Source organism: Hakea prostrata, chromosome 6 (genome assembly GCF_041222555.1).
Source record: "Hakea prostrata isolate BN-2017 chromosome 6, UWA_Hpros_2, whole genome shotgun sequence".
Taxonomy (NCBI): Eukaryota; Viridiplantae; Streptophyta; class Magnoliopsida; order Proteales; family Proteaceae; genus Hakea; species Hakea prostrata.
This window is the reverse complement of record NC_142605.1, coordinates 7,378,380-7,394,274: the sequence shown is the minus strand read 5'-3', so window position 1 is coordinate 7,394,274 and position 15,895 is coordinate 7,378,380. Positions and strand designations below refer to the sequence as shown.

Sequence of the window (15,895 nt, the reverse complement as noted above, 5' to 3'; positions counted from 1 at the left end):
CATCGTATTTAACTTTTTTTCCCCCAATGAGCACATGGTTAATTTAATAGGTCGTTAAAAGTAAAACCCCACCGTTCTTTTTCTCTTAATGTTCTTGCACCAGTACGTACGTCAATGGCATAATCTTGTGTGATTGTACACTAAGCAGCTCCGTTAAACATTAATAAGGGATGGGTTCAAGATCACATACTCCATTGATCTTGAATTCAATAGATCTAGACACAAAAGGTGTCTTTAACATCCCCTTGATCTGGATCTGCCTTCATGTATTCTTGCACTCCAAGTTTCAAATCAACTAACCTTAAAAGGTTAAGATAAGAAATGACCTCTTTCCCAGACAGAAATAACAAAAGCAAGGAGAGACAATCTGAAATCTGGAAAACCAGTTCAAACTCTGATTGTAGCTGACCTTCCCTTGAATTCCATCAAAATCCATGATTATAGAGAATCGTCTCATTGTAGGGGACTTTCACACTACTCTCCCTCCTCGTACCCATGATTAAGCCATGCAGTGAACCGTGGTGTTGCGTGATTCATTTGTTGTTAATAGGCTGAGTTTAGTATCAAAATCACACGAATCTCAGAGGGGCAGTCACCCTTAAAACAGAACATTGGAGTCCATAGCCATTAAACGGCATCATGCATCGTTGGATTAGCACTCGTCTCCTAGTCCTCCCGTAACCAAAACATAATCAGGCTGATCATCAACTGAAGTGGAATATAACGAACAGGTTGATCAGTTGGCTATGTTCTCTTCTCCACGACTCGGATGTTTCCCCTTCATCAGGTGCCTGCCTGGCTATGTGATAATACTAAAGCTACCCATCCGCGTCAAACCAAAGATTATCTGATACTATCTATCTTTCATGCTCTTCTGAAAAACATTTAAGATATCATTTTCACTTCATTCATCTGATGATGGTGGCATCAAAGTAACTACTCGTCCATTATGGCAATACTGTTGATCAGATTACTAATTTGCAAAGCAAGGATCTTTCATCAGCATTTCACACACAAAAACAAAAAGGAGAAGAAAATAATAATTACAAGTGGAAGAAACAAAAAGGCACACTGGCAGCATGTGAAACCACCTCCACTCTGTTTGTTGAGAAGATTTTTATTTAACTACTCAAAACATCTTCCTGAAACGTTAGGGACATGCAGATTGTTCTGACTGGCCCAAAACCATAATTGAAGAATTAATCTTCATTTAAACTAGACCAAAGACGACAATCATCTTATACATTACAGATTACACCACCAAGCAGTCACTCGCCATAAGCCAGGCTTAACCAGAAATATGTCTCACTTCCAAGAGCTGCCCAGTAGCAGCTAGAGGAGATCTACAAATTACAGAAAACAGGAAAGACAAGCAAGTACTTGCTATCTCCTGAACATACCTGAACTTTGGAGTGTTCTGCTATACTCAGCAATGACCGGAGAGTTCTTTACTGAATCCCATATTCGGGCAGAATTCCTCAACCACTCACGTTCTGACACGGACTTTGCAAAGGGCCGGCAATTAATGGACAGCATCTGAGCCAGCCACAAATATATAGAACAACATCAACCTTTAATATCCAGCAAAGCAATCACATATCTCTTTTAGATTAGAGAAAAGAGTGTGTACCAAATCACGGAGTTTCCCTAACATGGTAACATAGCTTTCACATTGAACTCTCTGAGAGTCATCTTGAATCTTAGATGGGAGCAGAAACAACTCCGGCTCTGATGAGCCTAAATCGTCAGTCTTGTTATCAGAGGACCAAGAAGGTTGGCTTTGCTCTGCATATTCCTTTCTCATGAACGAAGATGAGCTGAAATATTGTGAAAGTGCTCTTCTAAGATGCAGAGAATTAAGAGGATAGAGATCCACTTCTCTCAATCTATACAAAAGGAGAGGTAAGTCAGTACATATGTGTGAGTTCTTTAAAACTACTGTTTATATTCTTTACCAAAAATACAAAATCTACTGTTTATATTGCTATGGCTAGAGCCAGTCAACAGAATCAACTATCTCATAGCCATCACTTTAAGCACTCAACAATGATTCAAGGACTTTGAGATTTATCAAATTTAAAGGGGACTATTTAAAATGTTTTCTTTTCATTTTTCTGTTCTTTTCTGTGCATAGATATTTCTGACAATATCTAACAAGCAAAGAAAAAAAGACTGGTTAGCTTCAACAATCTCTATGTAGCTTCACCAGAGCCGTCAGAACCATTTGTGGCCTCAATTGGTAAGACCAAATTCCCTCAAAGGATCTGTGACCTTTAAGATTTTTAGTTGATTCCCCCTACCAGAAAAGGTGACCTTATATGTTTTTGGCTCCATGTTAAAAGAAATGAAAGGACATTCTAAGGATGGCAAAGATTTACCAATTAGATGATCGAAATGCCAATGCTGAGGTCCGCTAGATGGGCTACCCACCTTGGAGGCTTTCTGACATATTAAGAGGTCTAGTCAGTTTGAGGCCACTGGCCTCTCCAAATGTGGTGCAGAAGCAAATTCAACAAGAAAGGTCCTCTAGCAGGATATTGAAGGGAGCCCCTTCAGCAATCCTAGATCAGCTGGTATTAAACATGTTTTCAGAATCAATAAGGTATGGTTTTGTTGCAGTTGGATCGACCACTGCTGTAACACAAGCAAAAATTATTGAATGTTGAAAGTATCTATCGCTAATGGCTGGTGGACCAGTGGTCTGTCAGGAGACTTGCTTCTATTTGATTCACTGGCTCCAGTCACACTATAAGACAATGGCAGTATTTGTATCTATCTAAGAATGCCGAGATCCTTGGGCTGGAGAATGAGGTCTGCAACATGCCATAGCCAAAGAATGATTGGGGATCTGAATGGGGATCATGAGGCTGTGTCACGGTTTAGGCCTTGCCTTGCTTGTAGTGCTTTATGTCTGTATAGCTATTCTTTGTCCCAACAAATTAGAAGAAAAAGAATGAACGGACAATTGTGCCACTAGCCCTCCTCTAAGCCAACTGTGACTTGGATTAGAATATTAGGACAATAAACCCAGTGAAGCGTGAAACTGATGTTCTAAATACAGACAATGTGAAACTTCTCTCCTAATTTAGGAGGGGGAAAAGAAAGCTCCATCTCATCATATATAGGACTTGAATGTTTCCTGTTTATATTTTACATTATAACTTACTACAGGTGGTTGTTCCTCCCCCCCCCCCACCACCAAAAAAAAAACAAATTTGAACAAGAACCAAGTCAAATAATTCTAATGGTCATATGGAAACACTGAACTCACTTTGTATGCACAAAAATTGGAACAGCCAGATACTCTTCATCAGCCTCCTGTGGGGTGTCTTTGATTTCCTTTTCATGCCCCAGATTAGAGCCCTGAGAGTATGAAGAATTTAAAGAAGATGGGTCTGGAATGCCATGTTTCAACAAATCAACCTGCAATTAAATGAAAATCAGATATGGGATGATTCAGGCCAAGAAATTATCATAGAAATTTAATTGAATGCCTAAATGCTCAGTGCATGCTTAGAATCTGAAGAAGTGTTGACTTCATAGGTTCAATTAGGGTTACCAGGGTTTTCAAGTGCAGAAGAGTCCTGCTGTTGGTTGCTTCTCTTTCATTCATTCTTCATCCACAGCATCCTAAACTGGAAAGCAAACACCCCCAGCCTTCCCTCTTCTTCTTCCTTCGAATGCACATTTGCCTTCCCCAACCCATTTGACCTCTCTTCTTTTCCTCCAAAACCCTAAAGTTCATAATTCCCTATTCCCTCCACAGAATTCCCTCCCCTTCAGAATCACCATCTCCTTAATTCCTCTAGCACTTGATTCTAACCTCAGCCCCAGTTACCCACCTGAAACCCTATTTTTTTCCCAAACCAACCCTAAGAACTTGAATCTGAAACTGAACATAACAACAATTAGATTATTGTTTCAAGCACCCCAAGTACACACAACCCCCACCCCCCACCCCCGAAAAAAATAAAAAACCTAAACAGCCAATAATCTCCTATCACGGGGTTTAGTGAACCTTAATTTGCCTGCTATTCATCAAGGATTGTTGGTTTGACCCTCATCCCAATGAGGCAATATCAGGGATGCATTACATATATATACCTTCTAAAATTCCTAATTTAACTAAAACAAATGACTCCTAATCACTCCAAAAGACTCAAAAAGGTAAATAGAATCCAAACAATTACAAGTATCCTAATATAACTCAAACACTGACTTGAAAACTAAAATTAACTACTAATCCCGTATACTAGCATTACCCCCTTATAAATTAGGTTCATAACATCAATAAACCCAAAACTAAGAGCTCTAATGTCAATAGAACCCACCCTTGGACCAAATTAAGTATTTCAAAGCTCTAGTGATCCTTTTGGATATTCTTAACTGCATTACTAACTCAATCCAATGAATCCAGTTCTTTTAGTTTTATTAGAGGACTGGGTAGGGAATATCCCACCATCTTCCTGAACTACAAACTAGAAAGCCTCATTTTGGATGAGAATGAATACAGGCTTGCCAAAGGTACCCCAGAAGGAGAGACAAAAAAGCTTGCTTGAAAATGCTCGTTCCTTTGGGGTTAAAGTTTGCTGGACAGGTAATTGCCTCTGCTAATGCAAAATAGCAGATTGAATCTCCTCTGAATTCAACAAGAACAAGTTCTCAAATTCTAAAATCAACAAACGAAACATGATAACAGTGCCCAAAATGGTAAAAAAAAAAAAAAAAGGATCTAACTAACCGTCTGCACACTGCAGTATGCCTTACCTCTGATGAAAATTCACTCCCCCACATAATTTGCAATCTTGCAAAGGTTCCATAGACTACACATGACTCCTCTCCTGCTCAAATATCATCCTCTGCAGCCTCATTTGCTTCTTGCTATTAAGAAAGTGAAATTCAAGTGCAGTGCAAAAGAAACAATCTACTCTCTCTCTCAAGAGAAAACACATCCACTTCTATTGCTCTTTGTTTGTTACTAATTCTGTAATTGCCATTTTCTGACAACTGGAAACTTCAGACTCCTCAAGTTTTTAAAGAAGAAACACTTAAAAATATACTAGAGCCCTACGGTAGGCATTTGGCCTCCAAATACAAGAATGCCACAAACCACAGAAGAATACAAAAGGTATCATGAATGTCAATGGAGTTTTAATTCCTTAAGATTCGATTTCTCTGCAATTAGGTTTATAGGTTTTGAGAGATTAAAATTTGGCTGAAGGAATATAGTTTTGGGAATGTAGCAAAGAAAAGAGAAACACCGTGTTCCACAATTGAAATCTAGTTAAATTTCTGCCCTAGGTAGGAGAAGAAAGCTGCATTTATGGCTATTGCTGATGGTCTAGACAGGGCAGGAACTGATTTTGTTTGGTCCGGCATGGACTTGCAGAATAGAAATGTCTCTACAATCATTATTGATACAGGAATCTGTTGCAAAGATAGAGATACCGCTACAATCATTGTCACTACACAACTCTGACCTCCCCAAGCTGCAAGTTCCATAGCTGAGAAAAAACCAATCCAAAAGAAAAGGAGAACAAACTATTTTGCTTATCCTTATTGAAGAAGATAACCTGAAAGAATGACACTTCTTATTAAGAACATAAGACAGGGATGGGGATGTTGACCCTGGTAGCAAGAGGAAGAGGAAAGGGAAAATATGCATTATGCTCTTTATAAATGACAGCATTTCGTTAACATAATTTTTTCTCCAATACCACTAGCATGACCAGAGTTTGGAATTAATTGTTAGAATTACTCACTTGATTGTTAAAAAAGTCAGGGGAGGTCCAAGTAATTTACTCTTAATGATTTCAGCCCCTTTGTTTATTGTAGTATGAAGTAAGTTATTGAAGGGTCAATAATAGAATTGACTAAAAGGACTAGAATACCCTTGTATATACATTTTACAATCTCCTCCATCAATTCAGAGCATGATATCTCACACACGCCCAGCTTGCACAAAATCAGATGAGATAATTTACTGCCAATTCCATTGGCAAGGGAATCTGCTTACACTGACTGGACTTCATAAAAGAAGTTTAAATTGAACTCCGCCTCAGTTTTTACTTGATGAACTTGCAACCAATCTCAAAGTGTTTGGTGTGATCATGCAGAACTGGGTTTGGTGTAGCCTCAATTAAATGAGGGCCAGATAGAGAAGATGTTTTTTTTAAACCAACTCAAAAGGAGAAAGTTGGGTTTCTCTGAAAGTTCAGTTAGGGTATCTTTTAGGTGAAAATTACAAAGTCTGAAAAAGAGGCGTCCTTGGGATGCCTGTAACTTTGAGATGCGAATGGTATGTGATTCAAGACGACCAACCAGGAACCAATTTGAGCCAGCATTGAAGGCCACCTCAAACCAGCTAGCTGGTCAAACTAGAAGGTCCCTTTGCTCCAAAATTTTGACCAATAAACGTGGATTTCTACAATGGGACAAAACATGAAGGGAGGCCAAAATACTGTTCACGTCACTATTCACGTGAACAATGTCACAGCCGATTATTTGGCATGTCGGGAATATTCATAAAGGATTTTGTGGGACCAAAGATCAGATTACATGAAGATTTTATTCTTGAAAGATTTACAACCTCAATCTAATTTCTGGTAGTTTCTAATTTTGATTAGTTTCCATTCCGTAAGATTCTACTGCCACTAGTTACTAGGATATTAGTTTCTATTTTCAGTCTACTAAGTTTCTATTTCTTGTAAAGCTTCAGTCAACCTATAAATAAGCTCTTACATTGCAATAAAAACAAGACTTTTGGAACTTGGAAGAAAAGAAAAAAGGCTGAATTGAAGCTTTAACATTGTGCGTTTGCAGCCCCTCCCCCCCCCCCCCCCTCTCCTTCCTCTTCTCTTCTTCTTATGATTGTTCTTCTCCTTCTTCAAGTCCAATTCTTCTCAATTCCCCTTCTTTCCTTTATCCTCTTTATCCTTCTTTCCTCCCTATTCCATCCATCATTAGTATGGTTATGGGGAGATTCTAACGTGGTACCAAATCTCGCTCTCGAGGGCAACCTCACTGTTGAGAAAAAGCTAGATATTGCTCGAGCTGGCAACATCTCGAGATCTGGTATTTTTCCTCGGCAAACTCAAGTGATTTCAAGGGCCCATCTTGGAAGGGTTTTAAGGGTCAGATTGGCCTCAAAGTTGGTATTTACCATATTCTAGGCCTTTTGAAAACACTGATAGCCTTATATTTGTGAGAAAGCAACCCTAAGTATGAATTCTAACTCAACCCTAAGTTTGAAACCAAAATGTAGCAGGAATGAACATGCAAGGTTATAAAACATGAAATATAGAACACTTAAATACCAACATAATTCCATCCATATGAGTACAATAGAACATCATATTCTCAACTAGCAAGAATACAATAATACAATCATCATAAGTTCAATAACAAAATAAGGTGAAATCAAATGAATCAAGCTCAACCACTAGCACCCCATGACCATGACCACGTCCCCTACCGGTGGCTTTATGTTGCTCAACCAACTTGATGAGGTGGTCTATGATATCATCCCAATTAGGGACAGTGGGGCACTTGGGTGTATCCCTATGGTTTCCAACCAAGTGTTCCTTGAACCTCAGTTTGCTTATGAGTGTTGCAAGTCAAGATCCGGAGACAGTGAAAATTTGACAAAAAATGAACTTGGAAGCTGTTGGCAAGATGGGAGGCATGTCTCGCTTGTGTTTTGGGGTTTAAAAGGGTGGTTGGATTGAGATCTCTGGTCAAACCAAGATCTTGACTCAATTAAATCTAAGTCGAGATCGGGTACTTTTCTGGACTTGACCCAGAGCTCGTTTTGCCATGGCCAAAGAGCGAGAGCTTGGTGAGATCTCATACCATGGATTCTAAAGCCAATGGAACTACTTTATAGTCAACACAAGCTTCAAAGAAGAAGTTGTTACAGGGCAGGTTTCATTAAGGTGCAGGGCAGGATTCCTGAATCTTGAGATCATGTGGTTGGGTTGATACTAACTTCAGAATAACCAATGGAATGATATGGAGGGGATGGCCCCTAGAGTTTGGTGATGTTCCAATGGCTAAAGTGCCCTAAATCTAAGTTTCTCATTTTAGGGGTCTCAAGGAGTACAAAAATTCAAGAAAATATTTATATATCAAAACTGGCTGGAGAGAACAAGGTTAAACTAGAGTTGAAAACCTAGGGGCTTGGAAGACTGTGATCTAAATCTTGAACAAAGCTGATGGTTAAAACAAAAGTTATGAAGTTTACTTTAGATAGAGTGCAATTCTGTCCAGCTAGTATTTCTTGGCCTGGATTAAACAAAACAAAGGGGAAAGCAGGGAATGAGGCTGCCCTATAAAGACTTTGCCGTCAGTGGATGAAGTGCTAATGGAGATGACGGGCTGAATCCACAATCTAAAACCAGATTCTTGAACTTAAACCACCAAGGATCCCACAACTGGATTTCAAACACCCTCCCATGTTTTATTTACAAATAAATGAAGGAAATCACAACTCACAAGTAGACCCATATAGCATAATAGAATTACAAAAACTCAAATAGCTCTGAAGCTCATATCACAACAAAAACCTATTATATGTCACCTGAATAGTTCAGTTCAAAAACATTGTAGCTAGAAAATAGTCATACAAGGAGGCTTACCGTCAGCATCAGATGCCACATGTTCAGATCATGAACTCCCTCTGATACAACCAGAATAACATGACAAATGGATGCCAGGAAAACACCAAGCTAGAATGATTCCTTGCAGCAATTCAAAATTGATCAACTCCATTAGATCCAGTATAAAACATCAAATACTTTCTATGTTCATACGTTAGTGATCGGCATTGAAAGGAGACGAGGCATTAAAATGTGTTACCTGAATACCCATCAATTCATGAGCCAGATCAGCTGACAAGGACTCACCATGTAAAACAGAAATTGTTGATAAGCCATCAGGCCTCATCATTTCAACCAAAACAGATGGACTAAAAATAGGCTGCATCAAGAAGAATTTTGTTATACCCCAATATCCATAGATAAACTAAAAAAGAATTGATGTATATAACAACAAATAAAATAGCAGAACAAAAACTATGAATCTATGCAAGATTGCAAGTATCAGAATGTAAAGTAAACCATAACCTACTTTAATATTTGGCCATTATATGAACACAATGGAGGCAAATTGAGTAAGAGTCATTTATAGAAATGATCATCGTGAAAATGAAAAGGATGCCAGCAAGATAGAAATATAATGCAAGCAGACTAGAAGATTAAATTCCATCCGGACAGGATATGGAAAAAGCAAACAGAAAGGTCACCCCATCATAAACTCTCCACAAGAAAAAAACCATTAAATTTACACAAATCAGTGGCACGTATCAACAGGAGATAAACAAAGAGTTCCTATTTGAGTCCTTCAAGAGTGTCTTTTGGGTTTATGGACTCTTCCATGCTCAATTAGATAAACCTCAATAGATAACTGATACCTCAAAAATGAATTTCAGAAGCGTAAGGAAGTCCCCACAGTAAGATTATATCAACCTTAAATCAGTAGGCTATATCCCTTGGTTTTGGTGATGACACTTGCAAATGCTTTAATGGTACACTTTGACATTTATGTAGACAGGAAGAAGAGTAGCCTCAACCGTGGGAGAAATATTCAATGCCTTTTGTTCTACTGATGACTTCTTTTTAACTCCCAAATAAAAAAAGCTATCAAGACATAGATGGATTCAGGATAGTCTACTTTGGGGACATCCTTTGCTTACACCCCGTCTATTGACTAAACTTTTGAAATGGGAAACTCAAAATCCATTTTCAAGGACAGAAAAACTTGTATCAACGAATTGCCTCCAATGCCTTGTTAACAGCTTCAGCAATGGACACCCCTTTCACTGCTTCAGCTGGCACACTCTTCCCTAATTTAAGAATAGCACAGCTTTGATGATCTGCCTGAGGGTGATACAAAACTACATACCCAAGGAATTTCATCAGGTAGCGTAGTCAACTTACCTAACCAACCAGCTACCAATTTGTTTCACCAAACCACCTATATCCAACTGAAAACAGATAAAATTAGCCCTCGTTCTCTCTCCTATGAGTGGTTACACAATACCAGAATGATTAGAAGAACCTTGATTTTGATGTTCAAACTTAGAAACACTCCAGAATAGAAGTTAATTTTGATTCACAAATGATAGTCCAGCATCTGTGGACAGTAAAGTCTCTTCTATATGAGGGTCATGAGTTATGCCTCATAAGCTGGTGCAAGTCATACCTTCGCAGTGTCAATGATGGGTGGACAATAGATAGTACAAAGCAATGCCATCCCATCTCAAAGCATGGAATATCCATAAGAAAGTGTTTCGTTGGACTGTTGTATAGCAACCAAGAGAGGAGTGATGAATTGGATATTAACGTATGGGTTAAAGGGAAAACGCAAACAAGAAAAACCCACTGACGAACACAATACCTTATAATGGGATCAGGCCTCCTTCCCATGTCCACTCCCAATGCAATTCATGCTACTTGTCTTTTCACCAAATAGATTGACTTTCTGAGGTGCCAATTATCCTTACACAGTTACTTCCTAGCCTCAAAGTCCCAACTAGACCCTTAAGGAGCTGTTAGTGTGATCCTAGATTGGTAGAAGACCAACTAGGAGCCAACATCCAGATCTAGATGAGCCAGTAAGCTCTGGTGGAGCCAAAAAGAGGTTTGAGGTCAAAACTAGGGTTGGTTTTGTAGAACTATGTTAAGTGGATATAAGGAAGTCTATCAATGAAGGCATGGGTTATCATTGACCGCAAATCATAGTTATCAATCACCAATGCGGCACTGATGCAAATTCATCACCAACTTAAGCTTCTTACCTCAAAAATAGTCTAGGATTGCTTCATATATGTATTTGGCTTTTGATTCCATGGATGACATTTGTAGACCAATTTGATCAGCCTAAAATACGAGTAGAAAGTTGGAAAAATGGGATTTATTTCATAAGTTCAGTAGAGTCCTGTTTTGAATATATTTCTTTTATGGGTAATTTTCATCTGGACCCCCTAAGGTTTGGTCCATGTCATTTTTAGTCCAAAAAAATGGACACTTTGCATCTGCCTCCCCTGAGGTATTCAATAAGATCAATTAAGGACAATTTGTGATTTTTATGACCAAAATACCCTCACATCTATTATACCGTAAGATTTGCATATTTTCTTCACAATTAAATCTAACGGGTGAAAATCAAAAGAGTGGGGTGTTTACTGGATCCGCTCCTGTACTGACACCCTCCCATTACCTCCAATTGGCCGTTAGATTTTAGACATGTGGATCATTCCAATCGGATGAACATAAATCCATCTTAAAGAATACACATTTCTAAGTCCCCAATTCTCTCTCATTTCCTTCATCGTCTCCATCTTCGGTCCAGCATCACCGCAATCTCTGCCTTTTTTCTTCTTCAAACTCCGGCGATAGTTGAATTAAGCCTTTACTCACAGATGCTCACTGCCACACTACCATTCACTACCAATCACTACCTTGCTCTATCCTTTGGTCTGTGGTGGTGTTGGAAGAGTAGCAAAAAGGCTCCACTCCCCGAGGTGAGGCTACGAGGCTATGTCGTGTGCCTATGTGACCCTCGTGTCCCTGCAACCACAACGGCAGTCTTGAATGAGAGAGAGAGGGCAAACATTGAAAAACTGTCAATCTTTTTGGTTTTCTATTCTGAAATCCTTCTCTCTATTTCTTTAACTCCAAATCAATCTCTCTCTAAGTTTTGATTAGGGCAAACATTGAAAAAATCGATCTCTCTTTCTCTGTCAATCTTTTTGGTTTTCTATTCTGAAATCCTTCTCTATGTTTCTTTAACTCCAAATCAATCTCTATCTAAGTTTTGATTCTCCAGTAGCAAAGAGGAGGCAAGGGAATTCGTCGATCTTTTTATCTGTTATTTAGAAAAAAATGGCGTGTGCAGCCTTGCGTTGTGGTGTTGGAAACGATCTTGTGTAAATTCTAGTTCCGGTTAGCAGAAACAACAGTAGCAACATCAGAACTGTTTTTGCAGGCAAAATCCCCCATAAATGGTGCTCAATTCTTACAATTCTTAATCTTGGATTAGTACCTCAAGGAAAAAAAAGGATGAAGAGGAAAAAAGGTGTTCCAATCGATTCAACTGTCACCAGAGTTGAAGAGGAAAAAAACAGAGAAATGTGTAATTTTTCAGATGGATTTATGTTCATCCGATTGGAATGATCCACGTGTCTAAAATCTAACAGCCAACTGGAGGTAATGGGAGGGTGTCAATACAGGAGCGGATCCAGTAAACAACCCACTCTTTTAATTTTCAACCGTTAGATTTAATTGTGAAGAAAATATGCAAATCTTATGGTAGAATAGATGTGACGGTATTTTGATCATAAAAATCACAAATTGTCCTTAATTGATCTTATTGAATACCTCATGGGAGGTAGATGCAAAGTGTCCATTTTTTTGGACTCAAAATGACATGGACCAAACCTCAGGGGGTCCAGATGAAAATTACCCTTCTTTTATTAATTCACCTTTCTAGCCAAATCTCTGTACCTAACAGGTTAAGGATTGGGTTAGGCCTTTCCTTTTAGTCTAAGAGAGCATTTTGGAGCCAATTTCTGATTTTGAGTCCTAATTTGAGTTTAAGAATATGTCAGCCTATACAACAAGAAGAATAAGAAGAAGGGCAACAACACAAGCCTTTTCCAACTACATGGGGTCAGCTACATGGATCCTTACCTTCCAATCAGTTATTTGAGATCATATTAGATACATGCCCTAAATTATGTATATCCTATCCCACCGTTTCTCTTAAGGTTATCTTAGGTCTCCTCCTTGGTCTTTTAATCCCTTCGATTTAGACGAAGTCACTTCTCCACACAAGGGCATTTAATGGCCTTCGATGAACATAGTCATGCCACCTCAATCGACTTTCTCATAGCTTATCATTTATTGGAGCTACTCTCAGTCCATCGCTAATATGATCATTCCTTACCAAATCCGTCATAGTTCTGCAGCTCATCCATCTTAGCATCCTCTCTTTAGCTATTGAGTTTATCTATATGATGCTTCTTAACAACCCACACTTTACATCATACGTCATAGCTAATAGTATGACTTAGCGATGACGTCCTATAGATTTTTCCTTTAAGCTTTAAAAGCATACGTCAATCACTCAAGACCTTGGACGCACCTTGCATGTCAACTCATATGGCTAAAAATATAGATGTAATTGCTCATTGAGCCATGATCTGATGAATTGAATTCTGGGTTTTGTTTATTTCTACCAATGAGGTACAATGGTATCGCATGATTTTAAAATTGATAAATCTTCTATATGCCCAATCATGTCCATCATATTTTCTCCTTGCAGTCATATATTTGAGGCCTTTTCACCAGCCTGTTGAATACCGAGTTCATAGAAAATCCTGCCATACTATGTCAACTAGACTCAAAAGTTTGCTTGTTCTCACTCCACCCCCATCCCCAAGAAAAAAACCTCCTTTCCTTTTTCCCACCAATGATTCCCACAGATTCCTCGAAACATAGAAGTCCATAAAAAGGAGTGTCTTCGTGAAACATTAACAACAGTTCTGAGTAGGGCTAGCTGTGAGATTTCACCAAACTAAACTTTATTTAGGGATGGGGACACAACAGTAGTAGATGGGGAGTGTTGGTCAGCAGCTACAGAATTTGCTTCCCCGGTTTCTTCCTTCTTCTTAATTCATTCAAACTATTTCGTTGGAGGGATCCTATTAGGATTTTGCGGTTCCCCTGTTGGTTGGGACCCCTTTAGTCATTCGCTGGGGGTGAACCAGCTAATCTGGGGAATGCCATCTCACCAAACTTCCTCTAAAACTCACATCTTCCAGGTAAGTAGCACTCAAGATGAACTGCTTCTTGGGAACATCCTGCCTTAGATCATTACAGACACATATCATTCCAGGGGAGAAAAAAGGAGAATACACAGCGCATGAAGTTTTCACCACCGTCGGTGCCGGAGAGGGTCATTTATTCATTTGCACACCACATTAAGCCCACTTTTCAGAGATGCGGTTTCCTGAGTATCAAGGAAGAAAAAATTCTCAATTTGTGCTACAAAACTAACCGTGAGTCTCAAATGTGTTCCTTCTATAGTGGATCAACCTGCTCGGACCATCCCCCCTTTTCAGTTCGAGAAAGATAGCTGACAGAAGCACCCTAACCATGAATAATAAGTGTCACCAGCGAAGGTAGCAGTTGCATCAGTTTACCTAGCAGTTTATCTTGTCCAAGAACCTAGAACCCCTAGTGAGTCTCAAATGTGTTTCAATGCTCCCTTCAATGTGAAGATTTAGCATCACCTTTGCAATTACTAACCCAAATTCTTGATATGCTAACAACCTGATTTCTTTATTTCACGTGACAGACCAGGTTTTCAACCCACATATTGGATCTCTTGCTGAGCACCACAGCATGTATCTTGCAAGCACTTATAAATCAAACGTAGTGCAATAAAAAAAATTTGACATTTTTATTACAACAAAGAATTCCATAACCACATTTGAATGCAAGGGAAAGACTGGAAGGAGGGAGGTGAAGAAAATACTTGAAGGAAGCATGTTGAAAGAACAGAATAAATAATTTTGTTCACAACCAGCAAGAAGGCTCCATAGCACACAAGATGATCGACCGAAACCCAAATTATCCCCTTGATTGTTAGAAAACCCAAAGCTAAGATGACTACATTAGCTGAATTTTTAAATAAAATAAGACAAGAAAGCATTTCGTACCAGATACATGTCTTCAACAATATAAATGTAAAGGGGGAGCAGAAAGGGAGGTACAAAGACGACACCTGGGTATCAAGAAGTATAAGCCTCTCAGCAGAGACCCTGAGCTCCATACCCACAGTGCAGTGCCTTGCCATTGCTCTAGTTTCCTCTGTCTGTGTTGAAAAGGGTGGCAACATTCCTGCAAGGTAGCATAGCTAAATTTACTACTGGACAATAATCAATGAAGCAAGTATTACATGGAAATAAAATTGAAACATTTTTACGTAATGAGAATGTCTGATACTTTCTTCCTCAAATTTGTTGTACATCCTTCAAAAGATCTGCCATTCCCATTAATGGGATGTTGACTTTGGATATATTAAATCTTAGCGAACGAAGAAAAAAATGCCCCCCCCCCCAGCCGGAGGGGAAAAAAATAATGCTGGAGGCTAACTCTCAACTTTTGAGTGCTTGTGCACCAGGTTCACCAAGGTATTAGTGAAATCAAGTCAAGTCTGATGCACTTTGCTAGTTTGCTTGTCAAAATTCTAAAAATAGCCCGGTGTTGGGAGAACTACACCTGCACCATTAGATGTAGGTCAGGTGTAGGGTGATCTTCTACACCACTAGCTAAAATTGTGGGTTTAAGTTCAGGTTATTTAATTTTTCATTAGTCGATTAAATGTTTTATATAAGTCATGGAAGTAGTAATCCCAATAGGAAAGCTGAAGTTACTTTCACAAGAACAGTACCCGAAGATAGTAACTAATATAGTACTGTATTTGATTGATCAAAACAATAGCTAAATAGGACCTTTCACAGGGAATCAAGTTCAGATTTGATAGACTTAAGATGAAACAAAATTTAGATGTGAAAGAGGACTGAAACTAGAATGGTCTTATAAGGATAATAGCATAACAAGATGGGCTGAATAGTTTTTCAAACAGGGGCAGAATTATAATGAAGAAATTGAAAGGACAATATGATGGAATTGAGAATAATAATGTAAGTATGTAATACTTGGGCTTCACACCGCAAGGTGGACCGATTGGATCGAACACCAACCTACCTTGATCAAACACAAGAAGTCACCATAGAGAAGGAATGCTAACAAACCAATTTGATTTCAAT

The 15,895-nt window shown here is 38.8% G+C and overlaps 1 protein-coding gene across 1 annotated transcript in view; it reads right to left on the bottom strand.

Annotated features, from left to right (window-relative positions):
• Nucleotides 1-426: 426 nt before the first annotated feature.
• The window catches only part of LOC149012186 (uncharacterized), a 38,934-nt gene continuing 23,465 nt past the window's right edge, over nucleotides 427-15,895 (bottom strand). The window contains exons 3-8 of the mRNA XM_089158895.1: nucleotides 14,848-14,963; nucleotides 8,857-8,976; nucleotides 8,637-8,726; nucleotides 3,272-3,423; nucleotides 1,631-1,886; nucleotides 427-1,536 (exon numbers count right to left, since the gene is read on the bottom strand). Of these exons, the coding sequence (XP_089015021.1) occupies nucleotides 1,384-1,536; nucleotides 1,631-1,886; nucleotides 3,272-3,423; nucleotides 8,637-8,726; nucleotides 8,857-8,976; nucleotides 14,848-14,963 (887 nt within the window). The 3' untranslated portion in view covers nucleotides 427-1,383. The remainder of the gene's footprint in view (nucleotides 1,537-1,630; nucleotides 1,887-3,271; nucleotides 3,424-8,636; nucleotides 8,727-8,856; nucleotides 8,977-14,847; nucleotides 14,964-15,895) is intronic.